Source organism: Desmodus rotundus, chromosome 9 (genome assembly GCF_022682495.2).
Source record: "Desmodus rotundus isolate HL8 chromosome 9, HLdesRot8A.1, whole genome shotgun sequence".
NCBI lineage: Eukaryota > Metazoa > Chordata > Mammalia > Chiroptera > Phyllostomidae > Desmodus > Desmodus rotundus.
Window position 1 is genome coordinate 71,638,903 of NC_071395.1, and position 25,633 is coordinate 71,664,535.

Sequence of the window (25,633 nt, forward strand, 5' to 3'; positions counted from 1 at the left end):
GAAAGGAAAGTATAATTTATATGTACAACCAATAAACCTGATACAGAAGAGGGGATTGGGATTGACCAGGAGTGTGAAAAAGAGACTGGGAAATGGGCAGCAAGAAAGTGAAGGGGCAGCAAAGAGGAAGTGGGGGGTTCGCCATGCAAACTGCCACTCTCCTCAGCCCCTCCTGGGGAGGAAGGTGTGCCCATGTCTCCCTAACCTGCCCTTATTATTTTGCTCTGGTCCTAAAAGCAAAGTAGTCCCCTGATTAGGCCCCCTGCCTAACCCACTCAAATTTAGTCCATATTCAGGCCTTCAGGAGAGATGGAAGTCCTCAAAAAATTTGAGCCCTAGAGCTGGGGCTTCCCCCAATACCTAGCCCATTGTGTTCTCTCCTACCCTTTCTAGGTTACCTGGGTCCCTAGGGCAGATTGGGAAGCTCCTCTTTGGCTTGAGGGAGTATTGCCCAACCATTACTCTCTTTGTGGGGGGTAGTTCTTGGCCCCTGTGGAGGGGGTAAGATGCCCAACACAAGATGCCAGTACACAGGAGGTAACTGAGCCAGTGAATGGCGCCTTTATTCTGAGGCTGAACAGCAATTGACTCCCTTGTAACTGCTCCACACTATTTGAGAGGTAGGGGAAGGAAACATGCAGCCGCCCCTCCTCTTCCCTTCCTCCCTCCCCAGGCTCATTGTCATCCCTATCTAAAGTCCCCCTCCTCTCTTCAAAGCTCCTCTCCCCCACCAAAATTTCTAAAGGCCAGGCAATGCTAACCCCCCACTTCTGCACAACATGGAGCTTATATTATATTGCAGGAATAGATTGGGGAGGATCCACCTCTTTCCTCCCTACAACCATTTATTGAGAAGCTGTGTATGTTTGGCAGTGGAGGATAAAGGTACTTGGAAGACCCTGCTAACCCAGACCTCTTCTCACCAGCAGTCTTCAAAGCATGGTGGGAAAGGTGCTTGGGAGTGGAGAAAGACAAAGGGCTCTTCTTGAAGAGAGGAGTCACAGAGAGGGGCAAAGGGGCTCCTAGCCCAGTGGTGGCCCAAGGGGTGGGGAAGGTGGAAGATTGGCAGCAGGCCCCAGAGCCTGAGCTGGGGGTCGACCTCGGGCACGGGGCCTGGGTGATGGGCAGGCCTGGGATCCAGTCAGTCGTCTATACAGATCACCTCCCCGGCTCGGGGCTCCTTCCGATCCAGCCCGTCTGACACCAATGCCCCCACCATCTCCTTCTCCTTCTTCACCAGCACTGGAGGGCCGTTGGTGGCGGCTGTTTGGGCAAGGGATAAGGAAGTGTCAATCCCTATTTCACTCCCAAACATCACTTTCTGACAATAGTATATTCTCATTTCCAAGTCACCTCATGCTACTTGCAATTGTCCAGGGTAGTGGTAGGAAGACCAGGGCAACCCCTCTCCCTGATATTTCCCTTCGTGCCACATGATGGAACACATGTTCCAACCCTCACTATACTCCCTTTTCATTCATATTCTTTTTCCCCTGAAGTAACACAGATGGAAGAGGCTCAGGTGAGAGCTACCAACCTGTAGAACCACTGAAACCCTGGATAAGGTTTTTGACAAAGGAAATGGAAGAGAAGCTAAGAAAGGGTGGGATGAAGAAAGCCCAAAACAATTTCTTCCTGTAAAACACGGGGTACTTCCAAGGCAATGAGATGGGCTACAGCAATAAAAGGGTAGCTGAGCAGGAATAAGCTCAGAAAAGGAGAACTGAGAGGAAGTCAGCTGACCTGTGATGAAGGACCCTGCAGGCATCTGGCTGTAATTGGCGCCTGCGGCGGCCAGGGCCCCTACGGGAGCGGTGCTGAAGGCTGCCCCGTACCCCGGAGGTGTAGCATAGGGACCTGGGGGAAACACCTGGAATAGAGAGCAAGACCAGGTTAGAAGGTCCACAGTCCAAAAGGAAAGAAGCTGTAGGGAAAACGTTATGGGCCAAACTCCAGAACTACTGCAGGGTATAGCACACAGGCATGGAGACTCAAGGGTGAGGAATACGCTAGAGTGTATCGTTTTTCCATACTGTATAGGACTCAATGTACGTGTATGTACGTGTGCAGGAGGAGTACCAACAGGGGAACGCAGTTAGAGGGAAAGGGGGTTACCGGTGTGGGGTGAGGCTCCGTGCCCTTGCTGGCCAGCCGGCTGAGGATGCTGCGCTCTGACATCTGAAGGCGGGCTGCGATGGGGGGTATTCGAGACAGCGTGGCTGGCAGGCGGGTCACGTCTGCCTTCATGTCGCTCAGCAATTCCTCCAGCTGGTTCAGAACTGGGGCCCGGGCCACGGAGAAAGAAGGGCAAGAGAAAGACAGGCAAAGGAAGAGATGGAGCCAGGAAAAGAGATGAGGAGTCAGATGGACAGATAAAGTCAGAAAAAGAGAGCAAGAGGACACATGTCAAAGAACCAGAGAAGAAAATTATAGAAGTAGGCAGAAAAAGAGTGACTCGGTGGAAGGGGAGTAAGTGTCAGGTAAAGAGGCAGAGAGACCAGATCACCACATAGAGAGATGAAGAGAGAAGAAAGGAGGAAAGGGATTATGGAGAAAAGGGAGACAGGGGAGGACATTGGAAGACATGGGGGCGGGGAGTTGTCAGAACATCCCGTACTGGAAGAGTGAGGTTTTGGGGTTGGGGATGACGGGAAGGAAATAGTCAGGAGGCACGGGGAAGTGGTAGGTGGTGTCAAAGATTTAGGGATCAAGGTTTTAATATGTAATGGGGGAGGGAGGTTAGAGGGTCAGCATTACAGATTCAAGGAATTAGAACAGGTATCAAAGGTTCCAGGAGTCAGTCACTACATCAGATAGGATTAGATGGTTAAAGGGCTTTGGAATTTATTATTTTATTTTCAAGGTAAGAGGGTTTGGGAGGAAGGGTTGAAGGTCAGAGGGAAGTTTCATGGGGTAGGGTCAGAGAGTGGGATGGTGGTAGTTTCTGCCTTGTGGGGTGAATGAGATGGGAGGAATGTGATTTGTGGGATTACAGATAAGGACGTTTGTGGGCTCTACACAGGCCAAGACCCCAGGAAGGGTGCTATTAGCAGTATGGCAGGCGTGTGGGTCAGCAAAGAAGTTCTGCCCGTTAGAGGGGATGTGCAGTCTCATGGGGTTCTGGGGAGAAAATCCCTCTTTTAAGCACTGATGTGAATGCTACTAGGCATGGATGAGGGCTGGCTGCACAAACCCTAGAGACTAAAAACCAAGGGGATGTCAGGTGGGTCAGGGGTGGGGTTAGAGGTCAGAGGGGGGTGGTTCAGAGGGAAAGGGGTCAGAGGGATGGGAAGATTTTGAGGGATGCGGGGTGAAGACTTACGCAGCGTTGTGGGCCCTCCCCCGCGCGGGGCCGCCGCGGCCCTTACCCTTGTGCAGTACAGCGTTGGCCGGCTTGTTCCCCGCCAGCGACTCCTTGGAGAGGTGCTGGTGGCTCTCAGCCAGGCACTCGGCCTCGGCGAAGCGGGCGTGGAGGGCCATGGCGGGGTGCGCCGGCTCCTGCGATAGATTCAGGTAGGCCGCCCGCCGAAGCTGCTCCTCAATCACCAGCGCCTGCTCCAGGAGCTGAGGGCATGGAGAGAGGGGATTAGTGCAGAGATCTGCCAGCACTGAGTGGGTGGATGGTGGGCCAGAGGCAACCCTGGAGACCACACTGCCCTCTCTGCTGGCCCAGAGCACTCGCAGCTCCACACCAATACCACCCCTAGCATCAGCCCAGATCCAGACCACAGTCCCAAACACAAGGTTACACTCTGGTCTTGGCCTCAAGTATCACCACCATCCTCACAGTGTTAAACCCTACAGCCCAACCAGATCTGGGCCCACCTCTGGCCCAACCCCTCTTCAACATTGTTCCTTTCTTCCCTCATCCCCACCTTGAATCTCCGGGCCAGAAACTTATTTTTCATCTCCAGGAAGTTTCCCTTATTGGCTTCAGTTTTAAATGGCTCATTGATAATGGCAAACTGAGCGTCATTCTGGATGTCCTGCCACCGTGCGTAGCCATGGCTGCCGATGAAGGAAGGGGACCATCAAGGAATTTAACAGGGCTGGGCTGGGCTATGGACACTTCTTCCTTTTGGCTTGACCTCCCCCAAGTGTGGCACTATGCCCCCTTCCCTGGGTGTGGATGCTTCTTCTCTGTAATTCTCCTCTCCAGGTTGAGAGAACCTTTTCTTTTCCTTTCTTGTATTTCTATCAAAGGATACAGGACAATCCCAGCCAGAAGCCAATAGTCATGTCTTCGGTGCCAGATCTCATTGAGTTTCCCTGAGGAAATGGCTGCCCGTTCCTCATTCTGCCATAGTGTGTGAAGCTCTGAAAAGAGAATGGAAGACAGATGAGGCATCAGGAGTTTTCAAGCCACATCCAGCCCAATAAATAGGTAGAGATGAAGGAACTGAATAGTGGTAGAGAATACTAAGGGCTCTTTATGAGGAACAAGTCAAGGTTAGGGTAGGGCTAGGAATAAAAGTAGTTACAAACAAGGTTCGAGTTAGAATTAAGAATAAAGGTATGATAAAGATAACTTTGGAGTGAGGAGTACACTTAAGAAGGCCTGAGGGCAAGGAGAAATAGCATGCACCATTTCATTGGTGGGTACTTGGAATTAAAGGTAGCAGAAGGCTTCAGGCAAAATGAGAAACCCCACAAGGATGAGAAAATCCCAATGAAAAGTAGGTGGCAGTAAGAGGCGCCCCCACCTGTAAAGCCACCATCTGCAATATTGAACATGAACCTCGGCTTCTCTGCCTTCTCCTCACGTCGCCCATTGGATCGTGGCTCATCTCGAGGAGGCCCAGGTCGAAGCTCCCGGCCCCCTTTAACATCTTCTGTTAGGGCAGATGGAGCTAAGCTCACACCTCAGGAGTCTCCTTCCAGGTCCCAAGACTACATACACCCTGTACTGTTTTGGGACTTGGAACAGCTATCCACCCAGGATCTAGGCATTTGGTCGCCCAGACTCCACCTCCCCTGATTTCCCCAGGAAGCCAGGTCCCAGTCCTTCCACCCATTACCTCTCTTGCCCAAATCCCCCGTTTCCCCTTCCGGCCTCTCCCTGTGTTCCTGTCCATCCAATGACTTCTCCTCTCCCCTCTCTCCTGGCGTTGACTCTGTGGCTGTGGAAGTGGGTAAGGGACAGAAAGGGAGGATGTCACCCTCATTCCCTTACCCCAGAAGAGGAAACCCTCAAATTCTAAGCCCATCACCCCTAAGTCCATGCACCCACCTGACTTCTCTCTGTCCCCCCGGTACCCAGTTTCAGGCTCCATCTCTCCATGTACCCCTGGCTCCTCATCCTCTAGAGGAATCTTCCTTGACTCCAGCCGCTCCCCGAGTGATAGGGCGGGGCTGGGGGCATCAGCCTGGAAGACAGCAATGGGTCCAGATGAACTGGAGGGCTACCAGACACCTGGCCTCCAAGATCCCCCCACTCTCTCTCCTCAGGGGAGCCACACACTTCTGTGTCCATCTTCTCCCCAATTCTGCTATTCTCTGGCTTCTCCTCCTGGTTTTCAGCTTCATCCTTCTCAAGTGGTGTCCTTATGCCATCTCCTTTCTCACTTGGAGCTGGAGTAGCTACAGGGGGAAGAAAGAGTAAAGAAGGCAGAAACTCCCCCACCTTAACTCCAACCCCTCTGTGTCTGGTCCCATCAGATACTGGCCTCATCTCCTCTCCTGCCCTTCTAGCCCAATTACCAGGTTTAGAGGTGCAAGGACTATTTGTAGCAGAAGCCTCAGGGGTGGTGGGAGACGTTTTGGTAGGAGAGGAGGCTCTGGAGGAGCGCTTAGAGTCAGCACTAGGGTCAGGCATCAGCTCAGGCATCGACCAGCGCCCATTGATGTGCTCAAACTCCTGTACCTGAGAGGAGAAGGGGAGTCACAGACGCAGAATCTGCTTTAGGCAATGGACACACAGGAAATGCCAGTCCCCTCTGTCTCATCTCAAACTAGCCTGAGCTTGGAACTCAGGGACACAAGGCAGAGGAGAGACAGGGCCCAGGCAGCCAGCTTGGTTCCTTTTTTTTTTTTTTTTTCTTTAAATATTTATTTTAGACAGAAGGGAAGGGAGGAAGACAGGGAGAGAAACATCAATGTGTGGTTTCCTCTTGCTAGCCCCCGTACTGGGGATCGGGCTCACAACCCAAGCACATGCCCTGACTAGGAATCAAACCAGCGACCCTTTGGTTCACAGGCTAGCACTCAATCCACCAGCCAGGGCTCCAGCTTGGTTGGTTTACTGAGGGGAAGACTGATACCTTTTTCTTGACGAGAGACATGACGCCAATGCGGGTCAACACTTGCTGGCGACTCAGGCCCTCCCGAGGGACCCCGTCAGCAAATGTTTCAGAGCCATCTGCCCCAGGCTCACAGAGATGGCGCATGAACAAAGACACATAGGCCCTAAGGAGCATGGGGATAGAGAGTGGGTTAGAAAAGCCTTGAGGGGCACAAGAATTATAGAACCCCTCAACCTTAAACTCCCTAGGTACCTCCAGGGGTCCTCCCCTGAACCTCTCTAAATCCTAAGCCCCCATCTGCCCCTCCCCTTATTCTTCCACTGTCTCCTTGACTTTGGTACTTTGTTCCTAGGCCCCATCAGTCAGCTCTTCATCCTTTCCACCAGCTCCCTGCCTGGTTATGGTGGCCAAGTAAATGTGAGGCAAAGACAGTCCAGGAGAGGCTCCTCTCTTAACCACCTCTTCTATGGGGAAGGAAGCCTGGCCTCTCTACTCTAAGCTCGTCTGAGGGAGGGTGGGTCAGGCTAAGCCCACCCCCCAGGAATCCGAGCCAGGAACGGCAGGGAGCATGATGATCAGTTGAGTAAGATCACATCATATGGTGGCCAAGAGGAAGAAAGTAACACCCAAAGCTCTTACCCTTTCATCCAACTCTGTCCCGTATCACCCACACTCACTTGAACTCCTTCTCAGTCTTGCCCCTTAGGTCTCGCACCAGCCACTGAGTGGTGAAGGCATCTTGCGGCGGCATCCCCCAGCGCATCACAGCATTGAGGAAAGCCTTCCGCTGACGGGTGTTGAATCCCAACACCTGAGAATGGGGGAGAGGACAGAGTGGGTAATGGTGTCCAGGCATCTCATTTCTTGGTCCTTTCTCCCCTCAGTGACTCAATTTCCAACCCTCAGCCTTCATTCGCTTCTTAGGGAACTCTTGGGGGCCCAGATCCAGCTCTCACCTCAATGTTGCCCCCAACTCGAGCCAGCAGTGGAGGCAGTGGCTTATCCTTTTCATTCCGGAGCTGCCTCTTTGACTGTCGACGCCCTGGGCAGGGGTGACCCCAGTTAGTAGATCCACAACATCTTCCACCCCTCAGTCCTTCCCAACACCCCATTCCCACAAGATACAAAACTCAGGTAGGGCCTATGTCATGTCTGAGGTACTTCTAATTTCCTTCCAAGCACTTTCATAACTACTAACTCAGTAGGTCTAAAAGAATCAAGCAATACTGAAAAAATCAGTAGTGAATACTTGATGCAAGCAAGACTACTGCTGGGAATGTAAAATGATGTAACCTTTCTTGATCTTTCATTTGGGAATCTAAGCCTGTGTGGTTAGATACTCCAAATTTTAACAGTGGTGAGATTAGGGATATTTCTTCCTTTCTGCTTATCTATAATCTTTATTTTTTGTCTACAAAAAAGCATTCATTTACATAAAAACAGTGGGCTTAAACGATAATAGGAAGTGAAATGGGAAGAGATGTGGTAGAAAGTCAGGAAAACAGATGCTACCTTCAGGACGCTCATCAAAGTCTTCATCCTCCTCCTCTGATCCCACTGAGTATTCTGACTGGTTATCTGAGAGGGGAAAGGGTGCAGTGGTCACTGATGGCTCCCTGGACAAGGCCCTTCTGCCCTGACACCTCCTGGGGATGCTGGATGACTGCCCACAGCCTAACTTTGGGACCATATATCATGAACCATGTCCACTTACCACCCACCTTGTCTCTGGGCACCTCCTGAATCCTGTGTAACCCACAAAAACTCCTGGGTGTCCATGTGAGCCCTCCACAACCACCAAGTAGCTTAGATCACCTGCAAATCCTCCTGGCCTCTGGGTAGCTCCTACCCATCCTTCCTAATCTCTTTCACCTTTAGTAAGGAAAGCCCTGACCTCTAGGCCTCTCTTTCCAACTAAATGCCCCTGGCCTCCAGGCCCCTGCTCACCACTCTTTGCTTCTCATTTTCTGCATGGGGCGACAGGGGTGGGCAGGGAAAGACAGTACTCACCTTGGTCTTCCTGAGCAGCATCATTGTAGTTAACTTGCTTGCGAACACGCTTGCCCTTGCCAAGATTTCGGGCTAGGTCTTCCTGTTGTTGTTCATAGTGATGTCTCAGTAGCTTTTCCCAGTAGTCAGGATCCACATTCTCCTCCTGCTTGATGATCTCTCGTTCGATCTCCTCAATCTGAACAGCAGCAGGATGAATGCTAGTGGGCTCCCTTTTAACCCAGTCCTTTCCTCCTGCCTCTTACTTCTCAACTCTGTGAATTTCCTGGAAATTGCACATTTTCCTTTTCCTTATCTTTTAACTTCAATATGCTTCTCCTCATTATTTCCCTTTTTTAAATCTCTCCTCTAGTACCCTCTGTGTCCCTCCTGCTCTGCCTCAGAAGGTACCCTTCAATGTTTACCAGTGCTTTCTGTGACTGTCTTTCTCCAAAGTCCAATGTCACCCATTAGACCCAGAAGTTGTTTGTGGTCTACTAATGCTCTTTGCTGGCCACTATGGTAAAAGATCGGATTTTTTAAAAAAGGAAAAAACAAGAGGAAGGGGGATCCTCCTTCTTCAAGGTCCAGCAAAGGAAACTGCCCTTTAGAGTCAGCCCAGGATAGACAGCAGCTAGACCCAGCCTCTCACCTTGTCTTCCTCCCGCACCACATACTGGGCCACTTTGAAGGAACTGAGGTATTCGTTCATGTTCTGCACGTCTGTGTCCTCAGTCGCATCCTGGTTCCGGTCCAACAGCCGAGCAATGGCCTCATTGTCATAGTGAATCACACTGCTATCCTCCTCCTTGTTCTCCCCTGGTGGAGATGAGGAATAAGAGGGAACTCCTGAGTTCCAACAAGAACCTCAGGCAGAACTTTTAAAAGATCAAAGGAAAGCATTCTACTTTGCTTCTCTTCCACAGGAGCTCTGGAGAAGGCCCTTTCCCTCGGAAGTCAATGTAGCAATTTGCTGTTTTCAACCCTACATATTAGGAAAGAGACCAACCTTCTTCCACAGACTAAACAGAGGAGTTTGTCTTCAAGGGTTTCAGAAGAGAAGTACTCACAGGAAAGCAGGTGCCAGTTTCCAGGGAACTGCAAAAGAGGTTCTCACCCTCATTTTCATCCTTAAATAGCTCCTCAGTGCCAAATTTGAGGATGTCATCCAGCTCCTGCTTGGACATGGAGCCTGCCTTGGAGCCCAGCCCAGGCCGCACCACCAGATGTGTGAGCATCATCTTTCTCTTGGCCACTTGTGTGATTCGCTCTTCCACTGATGCACGAGTCACAAACCGGTAAATCATTACTTTGTTGGCCTGGCCAATCCTATGAGCCCGGCTAAAAGCCTGCAGGGGGCAGAAGAAAGTGAGGATGGCCAGGGGAGTGGCAGGAGAGAATGCCACCCACATGCTCAGGAAAGGAGGCTAGCAGGAAAGAGTCTCCAACTACCACCCCTCTCCCCTACCAAGAGGTTTATTTCTGACCCCAGAACACAACACCCTCCTCCGTGAACTCATGCCTCCTTGCCAAAGGGTGCGGGAGCTCTAGGAGGGGAGTTCCCACCTGAATGTCATTATGAGGGTTCCAGTCAGAATCGAAGATGATGACAGTGTCTGCAGTGGCCAGATTGATGCCCAAGCCCCCAGCTCGGGTAGACAAGAGAAAGCAGAATTGTTGGGCCCCAGGAGCTAGGAAGTGTGAATTAGGAGATCAGGCTTTTCTTGTAGCCAGTAATTCAGTCTACCTGCTCCTAGGTGTTCCCTGACTACAAACAACCAACCATGTCCCAACTCAAAAGCTCAAGTGGCTAATATCCTCCCAGGCCAAGCCCCTCCCTGCCCAGAACCTAGGCACAGGTTTCTCAGGCCTCCCACACACAGCAGGGACCAAGGTATCTCCCCCCTTACCATTGAATCTATCGATGGCCTCCTGCCTCAGGGCACCAGTGATGCCACCATCGATGCGCTCATATTTGTAGCCTTCATAGTCTAAGAAGTCCTCTAGTAAATCTAACATTTTGGTCATCTAGAGCAAGGGAAAAGAAGTGAGTCCAGAATGCAGAGGCAGTGGTGTGCCCTGTCTGCTCTGACTACCCATTTTAACTCTCTCTCCACCCCAGTCTTAACACTTGTACCCCTGCATTCCCATGCTCCCCTGGTGCTGCTTTTGCCACCCCCAACACTCCCACATTCCACACATTTGTCGAAATTTCTTGCTTTCTCCTAAGGCAGAGCATCTTCTCTGAGACCCATGAAAAGGTTTCAAAGAAACCTACAAGCCCCCTGAAAATCTGTACACACTTATATAACTATGCAGCTTTCCTACAGTGTGGACCCATAGCTTTCATCAGATTTCCAAAAGGTCTGTGCTCTCCTCACCTCTCCAATAAGGTTAAGAAATAGTACCAGTCCCCAGAGACCTCCTTGAAGAGGCAGATGGTTCGCCCTCTCTCCCTTCTCTCTATCTGACTTAAAAGAAGCTGAACAACAACTCCCAAAGAACAGAAATCAGAAGCCAAGAGGAATTTAGCTACACTGGAAACTCTTAAGGGTGTAATCTCCTAACTTTTCAAACTATGGCAGGCACAGAAATGAACAAGATAAGGGATTAAATGTCTGATGGTGAAAATGAGCTATGGGACTGGGTCACCTGTGAGAAGATGAGCACTCTGTGTCCTTGCTCCTTTAGCTTCCGCAGCATCTTCTGCAGCAGCATGAGCTTCCCAGATGCCTTAATAAGTGCTCCACCCTCATAAGCCCCACTGGGGAGTTTTGGGGACTCCTGAAAAAAGGGAGAAAGGAGAAGAGGGTCAAGAAGCATGGCGCTGTATTCTCACTGTGCCTAGGAAGCTAGAAGCCCAAATCCAGTCTCCACACCTTTTAAATTCCTGCTCTTCTCAGAAATCCAGTCCCCCTGGCCTCCCAGCCCAGCTTTAGTTAGCCCTGTGCTCAATTCCTCCACTTTTAGAAAGCCAGGCATTATTAATCAGTTCCCAGCTCTTGTATCTACCATAGCAGCCACAGGAAAGAGGTATGGATGGTTGCAGCACTTCTTAAGATCCATCATGATGTTAAGCAGAGACACTTGGTTCCCACCACCTCGTGAATTCAAGGCCTCAAAATTTCGAGTCAGGATATACTTGTAGTATTTCCTAAAGACCAGGGTGAGGGTATAGAAGAGACATAACAAAGGAAGTGATTATGATGTTGCACTTGATCACCAACTCCTGGAAAGCTGCCAACAAATCCCCAATCCCTAGTCCAGGTAATCCGCCTTGCATCTATCTCACTTTTGCATGGGACTCAGTTCTACTCGAACAATGAGCTCTGTCTTCGCTGGCATGTTCTTGAAGACATCAGCCTTGAGCCTCCGCAGCATATGTGGCCCCAGCAAATCATGCAGTTTTTTAATCTGGTCTTCTTTGGATATGTCTGCAAACTCCTCTAGGAAGCCCTCCAGGTTGCTAGTAGCCAGAAGGAGACAAGAAAATGAACAGCTGTCAACTTCTTTGCCCCTGACCTCAGATTCTGTTGTTCACTTCAGACGAATCCTCTATCCACTTATCTTAGCCCCTCTCTTGTTCTTGCAGACTACCCTAAGGAGCTACTTACTTAAACCTCTCCGGGGTAAGGAAGTTCAGTAGATGGAAAAGCTCCTCCAGATTGTTTTGCAATGGAGTCCCTGTCAGCAGTAATTTATGATCTATCTTGTAGCCATTGAGGACCCTGAAAAACTAGATAATGGGGCAAGGAAAGACAGGAGAAAGGGCCCATCAGCGGCAAGTGGTTCGTCCAAAGTATCAACATTTTCCTGCCTCTGGCTTCCATGTCCTTCAGTATCAGAGGCCCCAAATCCCTAGTCCTCACCCTCTTCCAACCTGAACTTGTTCCCCAGAAGTTTCCCAGACATCTTGCCTCCTGGACTACAGAAAAGTCCCTGGAACTTAGTATTTTAGGACTAAGGCAAGTAGAAGTGCACAACCTCAAGATCCTAAGGTCTAAGTATCTCACTCACCTTGGACTGGTTGTTTTTGAGTCGATGGGCCTCATCCACCACAAGGCAGGCCCAGCGGATGGAGCCAAGTGCTGCCTGATCAATGGTGATAAGCTCATACGATGTCAGGAGAACATGGAACTTCACCTGTGCCTCCCTCTGCCAACACAACATCATCCATTCAGCTGCCACCAGACATCCAAGCACCTAGACCTCCACCCCCATTCTTTACCAAGATACCCTGTCCTGATGATGATTCCCAAAGGGAGCCAGTTATCCTGTCCCCCAACTTTGACTCTATGCAGGTTTCCCATCACCCTAAATGGTCCCAAAACTTTCAACACATGTCCAGCATTGACAGATCCATGTACACCCCTGAGAGTACCTCCTACATCTCCAGGGTAGGAATGTAGAGGTGTGAGGGTGGGTGAAGGAGGTGGAAAGCTGGGTGAAGGATAAAGGAACTGAAATCCTGGTTAGGGCTAAGAAATGGCAGACTTGAAGATCTTAGAGGATATGAGGCAGAGGGGCTTACCTTCATCTTAAAAGCTTTCTTGCCACCTTTGATGGCATTGTCTTCAAAGGAAAACTCATTCTCACGAATGATGGCTCGGCTGTCCTTATCACCGGTGTACGTCACCACATAGAATTTGGGTGCCCACATCTGGAACTCCCGCTCCCAGTTAATGATAGTAGAGAGTGGGGCACTCACGAGGAAGGGACCCTTTGTGTGGCCCTGGGAGTAGAGGGCAGAGGAAACTATTAGTCTAGGTTGTATACTCCAGTCCCCTGCCTGCCACACCCTCCCCCCCATCCTGTGCTCTCCTCCTCAACTCCCACATTCCCCAGTCCACGCTAGGTGTCAGCCTGGCCATCCCCCTCAAAGGCCCTAGAATCCAGCACCTCCTTATAGAGTGAGTAGAGGAAGACGATGGTTTGTATGGTCTTGCCCAGCCCCATTTCATCAGCCAGAATGGTGTCAGTGCCCTGGGCCCATGAGAAACGTAGCCAGTTCAACCCTTCCAGCTGATACATGTGCAGTGTGCCTCCAGTGGCTGTGATAAACCGCGGCTGAGTCTCATATTTCACTGTAGGCTGTAGAATCAAGAAGTCAAAAAGCTCAATGGGAACTGTCAGCTGTTCTTCTGGTCTTGATCTCCTCCTTCCCCCCTCCTCCCTGGCACTGAAATCAAGTTGGATTACAATTCCCTCTACTACAGCCTGAGCTCATGAAAGTTCAAGTCTTTAGTCCCTCCCCCTCATTCCTTAAAACAACACCCAGCAGCACTGTGAGGGAGGAAACTGGTTGAAGAGCCCTGTGTGCTGCTGTCTGTAGCAGCTCTCTCATTCTTATGCCAAAATTCCTAGCCACTCTTGGGACAAGACTGAATATTGAAGGAAGAACTATTCAAAGATGTTGAAACTCGGGGACATTCTGTCAATAACCCCTGGGAAATACTCAATCACCATGGTTCCAGAAATGGGAGAAAGGCCAAGTGAGAAGACTTACATCGTTAGTAGGAGAATTGGGAGGCCCATCACCCTGTAACTCCTTCTTTTTCTTCTTATACTTGCGGGGCTGGGCGGGGTCCTCTCCCATAATTAGTTCTCTGGGAAAAGAGTAGGTCCTGAGTGAGGCCTAGGCCCTAGTACCCCCTCTCTCTTCTGAACCAGTTCTAGACCTGTCCCCCCTTCCCATAACCTACATTCTCTCCCATTTCCTTTCTCCCAGGCTTTTTACCCTCACACCCCTTGGATTTCACCTCTATAGCTAACCCTCCTTACTCCTGAGCATCCTCTTTCCCATTACTCAAGCTAAATCTCTCATCCTCACACTGCCTCTTCACCAACCTTAATCCTAACCCCAAATAACCTAGCCCAGGATCCCAAAGTCCTAAATTCTAGATTGGGTCTGTCCCTACTGTACCTCATTTTATGTTGGAGGTTTAAGCTTTCATGTCCCTATCCTCCGGCTCCCTCTAACCCATGACATGGCTCCCTCACCGGTGTCTCCAGTAGCTTTGCTTATGGTCTTCATATTCAGGGATGTTCATTTCATCTTCCTCCCATGTAGACTGGTCATATGGTAAGTCCCTCCATTTTACTAGATAGTGGTAATTCCCCTTTTTATCCACACTGTGGGACAGGAGGAGAAAAATGTGGATCACAAGTAGGAAAAAGCCATAATAAACACAACTATCAGCAAACACACATAATTTGTCACCTAATCCTTAATGTTGGCCACTAGAAGTTGTTCAGAATGGCTGAAATACTACCTTAGCTTTTTCAGGATGGCTTCCTAAAATCAACTATCAAAAAACACCCCTAGGCTTCAACACCATTTGTTCATTCAATTAGTATTTATTAAGCATCTACTATATGCCAGGCACTGGTGATTCAGCAGCGAACAGAACAGACAAATGATTCTATTCTCATGGAGCTCATATTCTACTGGGGAAGACAGCAATGAAGTAGAAAAATAAATATATACTATAACATTAGGCAGCAGGAAGTACCACGAGGAAAGATATACAAGAAACACTTAACGAATCACATTTTTCATGCTTTGCTTTCATGCCTGATACCCAGACTCAGGTGTCATTTCTTATGGTATTAGAGATTAAAGGCCACAATGACTAAAGAATCAGTGCTGGGCTGGACTTTGCTCTTGGTTTCTCTCATCCTCATAGAGGAAACAAAACCAAAAGGGCTACAGCTACAGCAAGAGTCATTCAGATAGATCAATTATTTGGTTAGTTAACAAATTACTAGCATGGGGCCATAACTGCAACAAGTGGCATACCCCAGGATCAAGGCCTTCCCATGGACCAAGAATTCACCTGTGGTTGATGATGCGGTGAACAGTCATCCACTCTGGCTTGATCCCGAAACGATAGTACTTCTCCTCCATCTCAGCATAGTGCGGATCTTTCACCTTGCGCTTGTCGCTCTTCCCATCATCTTCACCAGAGCCATAGTCCAGGGGTGGGGGTTCATCCATGTCATTCTTCCGTTGGTAGTTTCGGTACATGACCAAGTGGAAGATTTCCAGCTGATGAGGCATAGAGGAAATAGAGGGGAGAGATAATCCCATCATCCAGAGAGAACAAATGGAAGTGGGAAGAAGCCACCAGGGGAAGTGGCATGGGAAAGGGAGTTATGAAAGGGGTGGGATGAGACACATAATAAATTAAAGCCAAAATAGGACAATACAATGAAACAGACAGAAGAAAGTCAGGATGTGGGTGGGGATGCAGTAAGCAAAAGGAGGCAGGGAAGGGGTTTATTAAGATTGAGAATACAGGTAAAACATGGTTAAATACAGATAAAGAAAGAGATGGAATTAAGGAAGACTATGTTATATCTAAAGGAAAAAAGTCTAATAAAGACTGAGAGAAAGGACTAAATACCAAAAGCACCACATATGCAAACTAAGGAAGTAGGTACAGTGTGAAGACCAGAGGCCTGATGTGAGGGAAAGAAAAGTTTGTATGTATGAAAAAACAGAGAATAGAGGGGTGAGAGACAGTGAGAATGGCAGCAAATGGGGTCACAGGACAGGGGGAAAGACAAGGCCCTTGTACCTGAAGCTCCTTGGCCCAGGAGCAGTGCCAGTAGGATAGTCCTACCCACTTGACAAAGAACTCTCGCTCTGATCTGCCTTGAAGAGGACGAGGAGGTGGGGCATCTGGATTCCCATCTGCCTGTTGGGGGGCTGGCATTGCCACGGGTGGCTCCCCCCACCGCCAATGCAGGATCTTCTGCACACGGCCTTTCAGCACAGGGCACTATGGGATGGACACACACGAGGAGGAGGAAGGAAAAAGGCAGAAAGAACCCATCAGGGGTCCCACCAGGGAATCAAAGGCTAAGTGTGGGGAGTAGAGAAAGCTAAACATCTGGGACCCAGAGATGGGGAAGGAGTTGAGCTGACAGTAAACACTGAGAGATGGGTACACTCACTGTGCATCGGGGACACAGCCATTCACCGTTGGGGATGTCAGGCAGGGGTGGGTTCAGACAATGAATGTGGTAGGAGGAGATGCAAGCGTCACAGCACAAGAGCTCCCCACCATCCTTGCACACACGGCAGTACTCCATGTGATCATCTTCTTCCTCCTTCTCCCCTTCTTCCTCTCCTTCCTCTTCATATTCTTCCTCCTCCTCCTTGGCCTCCCACTGTACCCCCTCCTTCTCCTGGGAGGCCAAGGACAGACACAGAGACAAACAGACAGAAGAATGGAAACAGGAGTGAGATTGGAAGAAGAGGCAAAGATGGAAAACTGGTGGGAACAAAGGAACAGGACATATTAGTTTCTAAATATGTTGATTTGGGAGGGCAAAGGGATGAGGAGAGGAACAAACTATAGTCCTGGTCATTTAAACATCTGTTACTGAGAAACCATGTGGGTACAGGAAGAGGACAACTGAGACAAAGGAGGAAACAGATGGGTGGGTCCCTGAGGACTATAAGATGCTGGCACCAGGTACTCACACAGTGGGGGCAGCTCCATTTGCCCTCAGGAGCCCGGTCAAGCTCAGGATCAAGGCAGACGAGGTGGTAGGCACGAGGGCAGGTGTCGCACAGAATAATTTCCCCACCCTGCTGGCACACCTCACAGTAATCCTGGTGATCCGTCTCGTAGCCATCAACCTCCTCCTCCCCGGCCACTGCAGGACAGCCCAGGACTGTCATATACCCCAGTGGAGGCAAAGGAAGAGAGAGAAAGAAAGAGGGATTGGGGGAGGAGAGAGAGAGAAGGGTTGAATAAAGAAATTAAAATTGAAAATAAGGAAGACAACGGAGGAATGAGAAGAAAGCAAACTGACAGGATCACATACAGCTAACACCTCTTACCCTTCTTCTTCTTCCTTCCTGGCCGGCCTCTCTTTAGTTTCTTGGTACGGACAGGGCCATCAGGCCGGCCCGAGGCACTGTGGACACTGCCACTGTCCAGGTCTGACTCCTCAGCTTCTGGTTCGGGGCCCTCATCACTCTGAAAAACGTACTACCCATAGCCCCACGGCTGTCAGGGAGGTTAACTTGATTCCATTCCCCTCCCCTGGGCCTCTGGCTCCCGCTCCAGATTCCCTCATGGACCTGTGTCTGAACCTCCAGCTCCTAACCCCCCCAACCCCTGGTGTATAGTGAACTGAGAGGACCCCAGGTGTAGAGCAAACAGGGAGAAGCTACTCACTGAGCCTCCTTTCTTCCTCTTGCCACCCAGAAGCCCTAGTTTGATTTTGAGTGGTGCCATCTTCTTTCCCCGAAGCTTCTTGCGTCCATCAGGCACTCGGGGGCTCTTACTCCGCCTCTTATGGCCTGGACCTGAAGGAGGAATGGAAATGAGGGAGCAAAAGCAGAGGTCATGACATTCTGCAAGAATGGAGGTCACAGGGGCCTCAGGACTCCTCTCTGGGTTATGGTTTCACTGAGACCCCTTCCTGGAAAGCATTTCTCTTGAACCAATCAAGACTGAGAAGACAGAAAAGTTCTAGAATATAAGTTGAGAACATGCAGTTTGGAGAGTGGGGTGACAGTTGTTCAAAGAAGAGGGTTTCTTACCTTTGCCCTCTTTGGTTTTGGCTCTTCGGATGGGTAGGGGCTGGATATCAGCAGCAGGTGGGGGTGGAAGGGCGGGGGATCCAGAAGGTGCTATAGGGGTGGCCGATGAGACAGCAGCTGACACCTGCTCAGCTACAGCTGCAGCTGCTGCAGCCGCTGCCGCTGCCACAGCTGCTGCCGACCCCTTGAAGGGGTTATTGGCACTGAACTCTCTCCACTTGGCCCCAAGGATGGTCATCATCTTAGACATTGGGATCTTAGGGTTCTTCTTAGCAATTAGGGGCCTGTAAATACAGAAGCAGAAGACTTGGACCCTCCACAGATGGTCTGGGAATACTGCCATTTCCCCTCACCAATTAAGTCTATGTACAAGCTAGGATTCCTGAGTGGTGAAAATATGTCCTATGAAGAATCACATCAGCCTGACTGGTGTGGCTCAGTGGGTTGGGCGTCGTCCCACAGGCTGAAAGTTTGCTGGTTTGATTCCCAGTCAGGGCCCATGCCTGGGTTGCGGGCCAGTTCCCTGGTTGAGGGTGTGTGTGCAAGAGGCAACCAGTCGATGTTTCTCTCACACATTGGTGTTTCTCTCTTTCTTCCTTCCTTCCCCTCTCTCTAAAAGTAAATAAAATCTTTAAAAAAAAAGAGTAACATCAATTTGAAAATAAAAAGTTTTTGAAAAGAAAAAAAGCATTTCAACTTTGGTTAAAAAACAAAAAGTACTTCAATAAAGAAACAGAAACAAAATTTAAATGCACAGAAGGTAAAAAATGATAAAAATGACACCAATAAAAATGCTTTACTTTTAAATACTACTTTACAATTCATAAAATACTTTCATATACATTATCTTATTTCATTCTCACAATAATACCATGAGTTGCTATTTTCTAACAAGTTCCATGGGCCCCAGTGAAGGATCCCATCAGGTGGAGTCTAACAGGCCATCCTGTTCTTCTCTCCAGTGGGGTGACAGGCTCTTGTGGGGACACGGGTGATCATGGTGCGAACAAAATCCCTGTCTTTAGCAGTGAGGTGGGCGAGACAACAGTACCAATGACAGCTACCAGGTATTGAACACTCCCCAGGAGCCAGGCACTGACTGTACTGGGCTTTCCATTCATTGTCCCATCAAATCCCCACAAGGCTCCTATGAGGTACATACTGTGATATCTCTGTTTTAGAGATGTGAAACCGAAGATTAAAGAAGTAACTTGCCCAAGATGATACTAGGACCTGAACCTCAGTAACCTGACTCCAGGGCATTGAACTACTATGTTAAAGTGCCTGCTCCCTAAAAAGCATCACTGCTATTTTATACTTTACTTGGGAGCCATTGAAGCTCAGGTCGTAATGCTAGCCATTCATCCTTTACTACTGGGGCCTGAGGTAGGGGCAGAGGACTAGATAACTAAGCAAAGAAAACTGGAGAATGCTGATGTTATCTCTCAGCTCCAGTCATGCAAGGGAAACAAACGCTTGGAGCAAGAGGGCTATCAGTCTTCACAAGAGGGCTATCAGTCTTCACTATGTCTCGTCACTAGAGCATTTTCTAGCCAAGTCCTGGCATTATGACACGCCCCACCCCCAACCATGAAGGGTTCCTGACTGGGGTCCCTGGAGCCTTAAAAGTCTAGGAATTCACCAAAATTACATGGGTAATTTTGTGAGTATGTGTTGTAAATTTCTCTGGATATCAGTTTCTTAGCTTTTATCATACTCCAGAGGGGCCAAGGCCTTCCCCAAATAAAAAGTGTCTGTTCTCAAGAACTCTCCAGTCCCACCGCACCTCATGAACTGGCTGAAAGCTTTGTAGTTGGTAAGTGTGTGGTAATCCTCCTCAGAGAACACATGCTCCACGTCCTCCAGGCCCCAGGTCAGAAGCAGAGTTGCTGATGATTTCTGTTCTACCTGCTGGGAAAGACCAGACTTTAGTGAGGTGGGCACTTCTACAGCTGCTATCCTAGGCTCCCCACACGGCTCCTCTATATACCCCCCAGCTTCCCTGGGCTTTCAGCTTCCTTTTCCATTCTCTAGCCCAATCCCCACCCTTCACCTATTATAGCCTCTCCACTTAGCAATCCACTGAGGCTCTCCCTCCTCATGCCTATCTTTTATACTGATTTCTCCCTCTTACTCTCTAATTTTACTCACTTTTTGCCCCCCATCTCCCTCCCCCTTTTTCCGCCGCTTTGTCTTCTTCTCCTTTTTTTCACGGTGCTTCCGTCTCCGCTTCCGACCTGGTCCAGTTCCATATTCACTGCCTCCACTCTCTGACTTTTCCCGGTACTCATCTCGTTCAGAGCCAAATTCCTCTTCACTGTCCTAAGGAAGAGAAATAAAAATAACATTTCTTCAGCCCTACCATGTGCCAGGAACTGTTCTCACCACATAACACATATTATCTCTTTTAATTTTCACAAAATTCTATGATACAGTAATCTATTTTTATTCTTTTTTTTTTTTTTTGGTGGGTGAGGGAACTGAGGCACAGAGTTAAATAAATTGCCCAAGAAAGCAGAGTACTGCTGGGCTCCAAATTCATGCAGTCTACCTCCAGAGTTTGTTCTTTCAACTGTTTCTCTCTGCTGCTAAAGCTAGTCACATAGAAAACTGGGCTCTTTACTAGGTTGTAGCGAGTGATACATGAGATACAGGCCAGCAAGATCGGGGAGGGGAAGTCAGGCTTCTCTGACTTCAGGATCCCCCCCAACTGGTAATTAGGACCAGAAAACATTTAGGTCTCTAGGAAAGGGTCTCCTGAGCGTTACTATGGAGACAGGAATCCTTAACACTTACAAGCTTCTTGCGTTTTCGGGGTTTTCCTGGTTTGTTCTCCTTCTGCTTCTTGGGTCCTCGTTTTCTCTTCTTCACACCCAATGCTGAAGGTAGCAGCCGAATGTCATCCTTATCTTTGGAGCAGAGAGCACCAGAAAACCTAAGCTTCTAGGTTCCCAATCTGTCACCCCTCGATCTTACCCTTCCTTCTTCCTCAGTTCCTACTTCCCACTCTCTAGGAACTCCGGCATTAACTCCTCCACACCTTGACCCCTTCACTAGATGCAGAGAGTCTTTCAAGTACTGTGGGATGCTCTGGTTCTGAATGGGAGGTCAGGAGTCAGAAGGAAAGAGCAGCCAAACCACTCCCTTCTCTCCCCTCCTACTAACAAGGGACCAAGCTCTAGGTCATGGGCTCTGACTGTGGCAGGTCCTTTCAGTCGCCGCCAGGGCTCCTCCTGCCTTCCCGAACCTCACTTAGCCAGCTGGCATCCCGCCCAGGAACTGGGGAAGCCATGCCCAGCTGCTGGCCTGGCCTGACCCCAACACTTGGAGTGGGGAGACACAAGCTGGCAGCTCCCTAAGCCAGATGCTGAGAAGGGAGAGCCAAAGGTGGACACCTGGGTTCTCACACTAACATCGTGGGGCTCTGACATACTTTTTATGAAGAGGCAAGCCTCTATATTTCTGCAGATGATCACCCAGCCTCCTGTCACCCCAACCCTGCCCTGGAGGAAAAGAAATTCTCAGCTGGCCATTTTCAGTTCTGGCCCACAGGATCACAGTGTCTGGCTCCTTCATCGCACTCTAACCCAACAGTAGGAAGTTTCCACAATTACCTAATTATCCTCCTCCCAAGCAGCCTGGAATCTGCTTTCGAATCTATTTCTATATCCCTGCTCCCTTTGAGAACTCTGGGGCCCTATCCTGTGTCCCTTGGCCTCACCCTTCATTTCCTAATTTAGTTCCAGACATCCCGACCATTCACAGATAAACAGTATGGGAGACCCCGACAAAGATACAGACACAGACACATCCTACATGTGCACAAGCATACCCTCACATTGATGAGCACAAATAAAGGACAGCCTATACCTGCTTGCAGTGGGCTAGGTCCCTAACTTTCCAAATGTCTTTTAGAGGTCAGGGCTGGTTCTTCCCTGATGTCCCCATTGCCCCATTCTCCATGACCCCCGCCAGTCTGTGGCGACTTAGAGAGTTACTCCATGCAGAGGAAGACACTGGTGCCACACAGATATGGAGCCCTGATTGGCTTCCCTCCCACAGCAAGCACTAGACTAACCAGCCAGACCTGTCTTGCTCTGGCAGAGGTGGCTGTGAAGGAGGGGAAAGCCTGGGCTTGGCCCAGCCCCGTGCTCTAGGATACACAATCCTTTCTCCCACAACAGCCAAGGGAAAATTAGCCACAATTAATGCCTGAGGCCTCAGTTTCCATTGCCTCAGAATCCCTTCAATGTTACTTCTTCTCCTAACTGCTGCATCCTGTGTCCTCTCCTGCAGGAAGACACTCTGGAATGGGGGGAGGGGAAGTGCCTGCAGAAAGCGACCCCGCCCCCCTCAGTGGAGGAAAGCAGAGTGAAAACACTAATAGGAAATAGGAAGTCAGTAAGACGCCAGGCCTCAGCAGCCAGCTCTCCCTAACCCCAGCGGCTTAGATTATTATGAACATGGAAACCGGGCTGCCCCGAGAGTGGCAGGAGCAGGCCAACTGGCTAAGGATCAGGGAAACCGCCTGGGTCACCACGAGCCGGGGGGAGGGGCAACAAGCCCGGGGACCTCGCAGCCTGTTAAATCCACTCCCCACCACAGCAGGAGGTTTCCGAACTTGGGAAGACGACAGTGGTGGGAGAGGCTAAGTAGAACGGCGAGGAAGGGAAAGGGAGGGCAATAAGGCAAATCTAAATCCCAACCTCTGTCTCACCAGCCACTCAATGCTGGCCTGGAGCCCAGACGCTCCCACAGGCCCGGCTCAGATCTCGGGAAGACGGCGCGGGAGGAGGGCGGGCGAGGAGCGAAAGGCGGAGCCTGGCGGCCAGAGAAAGCAGGAGGAGTCTCGCGACAAGCCGCGCCTCCCGCCCGCCCCTCTTCTTCTAATCTCACCATCAATCTCTCACACATATATTTATTTTTTTCTCAAATTCCCCTCCCTCCCCCACAACGAACCACCATAATAGGCCTGCTGCACATGCGTATTGCATGCAGGGGGTGGGTTTGTATCTTCAGACCTTTTGCAAAGAAACTACCAGAATTTTCCGCACCACCCACAATCATTCCCCACCCCCACCCCCAAGGAATCACATCTATATATTATGTTATATTATTTCTCTAGACTTGCCAGAAGGGGGAGGGAGAAGAAATGAGTTTTGGGCTTCCTGCTCCCTTCCCCCTTCAATACTGAGTGCTATTATTTTAAACGTTTAACAATGTAAGGAGACTGGAGAGGGGGGAAGGGATAAAATTGGTCTTCGGTAAGAATGTAAAACAAAATGGTGAGAATCAAAGCAGTCAAATGAAAAACAATAGAGATCTCTAATACGCACAAATTCATATTCTATAAAAGGATGAGAGAGAGCAGCCCAAACAAATTTCCTTAGAGAAGGGTTATTTAGCCCACACTTAGAGAGACAAATCATGAACAGACTAAAAATATTTTCCCAAAGTTTTACCTCAGAAAGTCATCTAAGGGGTGTATCTGGGTCACTCATTTCACTTGGAGGGCTGAAAGGGAGATAAAATTGCCCAGAGGAGGTGGGTTCTCACTTCAAATAAAGAATTTTAAAAACATTTGACGTTTCCTCTGGTCTATTCAGAAAGCAAAGAGAAAAAGGGGAGGGAGTATTGACACAAAGACCCTTCTGAACCTCAGATTCTTTAGTGCTCCTCTCTCCCATACCTAAATCTGGAATCAAAGACACCCAAATACCACATTCCAAGCTCGCAATGCAAATAGGTGACAGCTGCCAATCCCCTAACATAACCCTACATCCTTTCTTTCCCTTTTTTTTAGCCCCTCAGGCTGTTTTCCTGGCACCCTCCCTCCCCATAGTTCTTTATTCCTTTTCCGTCCTGCAAATCAATGGGCTCACTGGCATAACTTTCTAAAAACTTTTCTCTTTTCCAGAGAAACCTGGTGGTGGTGAAAGGGGCTTTATCCTATTTCCATCAGACACCTTCCTTCTGCCCTCCTAATAAAGCACCTCGCACTCCCTCAAAGGACATATGCCAGATAAGCCACACGGATCAATATGACACTTTTACAAAGAACATGGTATGAGACGTTTTGAAGTTTGGTGCATTCGTGCTGCATGGCACCAAGAGGCTTGGGGGTGTGGATATATCCCCTTTCATTACCCAAGCAGAGGGTGAACATCCTAAAGATGCTCGTCTTTGCTAAAGACGACTAGAAATAACTTCACTGGGAGGGTAGCCTGAGTGGGGCCATTGCTGGGCCCCTGGTGCGAGGCAGCGTTCTGTCCCCTCCACAACTGGAGGAACTGCTCAGAGTGCGCCGGCGACTTGTCATATACAGGGAGGAGAGCTGAGTGATGGTCAAGCTGCAGAACAGCTGGGTGGGCAGTTTACACCCCCCAAAGTGGTCAGGGTGTGGGTGGTTTCAGCGAGAGTGAGTGACAGTGAATGGCAGCCACGTGAGAGTCACAGCTGGGCAGCTCGGCCACCCCAGACTGACAGGGTCATGGGGGGGGGGGGTGGAAGGGGGAGGCGCACTTGACACAAAAGAGCCCAGAGCAAAGGCGAGATAAAGGAGGTGGAACTGGGGGCAACTGGCTTCCCCAGTTCTAGGCGCCTGCTCTCCCTATGACGAGCTGTGGGGCGCAGGGGTAGGAGCGAGTGATTCCAGGAAGTGGTCTGCGTGGAGTGTGGCCACCACCTGCCCCAGTCCTCAGCCGCCCGCAAACATTCACACGCCCCCTCCCCCACCGCACGCCCCTGAGTTGGCGGGCACAGAAGTCCCCGCAGGTGGGGGTCCGATGGGCACCGCTTCCCCTGCCTTCCCAACTCCTGAGGGGAGAGGGTTAGGGCCGCGGTCCGCTCCACACGCAGAAACCCCACTTTACCTCAGTTCGACCCCACCCGGGCCGGCGCCCGAGGGGTGCCCGCGCGGCCGCCCCTCCCCCACGCGCCCCTCCCCCACGCCGCCGTCCGGCCGCCAGGGTCTCCGCGGTCCCTCGTTCGGCCAAGGAGGGGGCCCTGGCTTCGCCTCGGCCGTTTCCTGCCTACCCCCTCCCCGCCGAGGGTAAAAAAAAAAAAATATCTCCTCCTCCTCCTCCCCCGAAAGCCGCGACCGAGTGGCCCGGTCCGCGCGCGCAGCTCGCGCCCAGCGCTCTCCAGCCGGGGCGACGGCGGCGGCGGCGGCGGCGGCGGAGGAGGGGTGCGGCGGGGGAGGGGACGAGGCCCGGCCCCGCGGCCGCCGTCGCTGCCCGCGGGGACCGCTCGGACCGCCCGAACCGCCGCGGGCGACGGGCCCGAGCCGGCGTTACGCATCCCGGATTCGCCTCGGTTCGGCCGCGCGGTGGGTGCCTCGCCCCCGCCCGGCCTCGCGCGCCGGCGGCTCCCACTCGGGCTGGGGTGGGGGGTGAGTCGGGCGGCCGCTTACCTGGCGGCGGGGGTGGCGGCGGCGGCGGGGGCGGCGGCGGCGGCGGCGGCGGGAAGAGGTGGCAGTCAGGGGGGCTGTGGCGGTCGCGGCCCCGGTCGTGGCCCGGCCCGCGCCCGAGTATTCCCTCGTCGTCGTCCTCGTAGTCATCGTCGGCCGCCTCCACCTCCTCCTCCTCCTCGTCGCCCTCTTCTTCCTCCTCTTCTTCTTCCTCCGACACCACCATCTCCTCCTCCTCCTCCTCCTCGTCCCTCAGAGGGGAAGCCATCCTGTGGCTCTGGCCCCCCCACCACCCCCCCACCCACCGCCCGCCCGCCTCCCCCACCGCTACCACCACCTCCTCCTCCTCCTCCTCCTCCTTCTCGGCGGCGGCGTCCTCCTCCTCCTCCTCTCAGCCTCCCCCAGCCCCCCAAACCCCCGGGCCACCCCCCT

The 25,633-nt window shown here is 50.8% G+C and overlaps 2 protein-coding genes and 1 non-coding gene across 14 annotated transcripts in view; 1 reads left to right on the top strand and 2 right to left on the bottom strand.

Annotated features, from left to right (window-relative positions):
* Positions 1-25,493, bottom strand: CHD3 (chromodomain helicase DNA binding protein 3). Of its 11 annotated transcripts, none has more exons than XM_053930541.1 (40): positions 25,205-25,493; positions 20,590-20,702; positions 19,945-20,115; positions 19,580-19,701; positions 17,794-18,077; positions 17,426-17,556; positions 17,086-17,236; positions 16,723-16,916; positions 16,191-16,424; positions 15,812-16,015; positions 15,068-15,279; positions 14,232-14,363; positions 13,738-13,837; positions 13,131-13,322; positions 12,763-12,963; positions 12,249-12,386; positions 11,846-11,967; positions 11,524-11,697; positions 11,244-11,385; positions 10,884-11,015; positions 10,142-10,259; positions 9,798-9,922; positions 9,349-9,580; positions 8,884-9,050; positions 8,253-8,430; positions 7,755-7,820; positions 7,199-7,284; positions 6,920-7,053; positions 6,261-6,405; positions 5,701-5,863; positions 5,462-5,580; positions 5,231-5,366; positions 5,019-5,120; positions 4,704-4,832; positions 4,209-4,317; positions 3,876-4,008; positions 3,323-3,564; positions 2,116-2,279; positions 1,744-1,870; positions 1-1,263 (listed from the first exon to the last, which is right to left on the bottom strand). In XM_053930541.1, the coding sequence occupies exons 1-40, from the start codon at positions 25,467-25,469 to the stop codon at positions 1,023-1,025; spliced, it is 6,330 nt and encodes a 2,109-aa protein (XP_053786516.1). In that variant the 5' UTR covers positions 25,470-25,493; the 3' UTR covers positions 1-1,022. The 11 variants fall into 11 exon arrangements, with proteins under 11 accessions (XP_053786516.1, XP_053786518.1, XP_053786524.1 ...); XM_053930543.1 differs by having other exon boundaries at positions 17,086-17,224; positions 19,580-19,704; XM_053930549.2 differs by having other exon boundaries at positions 3,369-3,564; positions 16,723-16,898; positions 19,580-19,704.
* LOC112309008 (small Cajal body-specific RNA 21) lies at positions 6,656-6,795 on the bottom strand. The gene has a single exon (XR_002975212.1). It is a non-coding gene; the product is annotated as a small Cajal body-specific RNA 21 (non-coding RNA).
* Positions 24,929-25,633, top strand: part of NAA38 (N-alpha-acetyltransferase 38, NatC auxiliary subunit) — a 23,938-nt gene continuing 23,233 nt past the window's right edge. For both annotated transcript variants that reach the window (XM_053930553.2, XM_053930551.2), the window contains exon 1: positions 24,929-25,120. The gene's annotated coding sequence lies outside the window, so the exon portion shown is untranslated. The remainder of the gene's footprint in view (positions 25,121-25,633) is intronic.

Coding starts and splice junctions, on each gene's coding strand:
- CHD3 (XM_053930540.1), bottom strand. CDS start 25,469: ATGGCTTCCCCTCTGAGGGACGAGGAGGAGGAGGAGGAGGAGATGGTG. Junction 4,318..4,703: donor TGCAGATGGTGGCTTTACAG/GTGGGGGCGCCT, acceptor TTCTCTTTTCAG/AGCTTCACACACTATGGCAG. Junction 2,280..3,322: donor GGGAGGGCCCACAACGCTGC/GTAAGTCTTCAC, acceptor CCCGGGCCCCAG/TTCTGAACCAGCTGGAGGAA.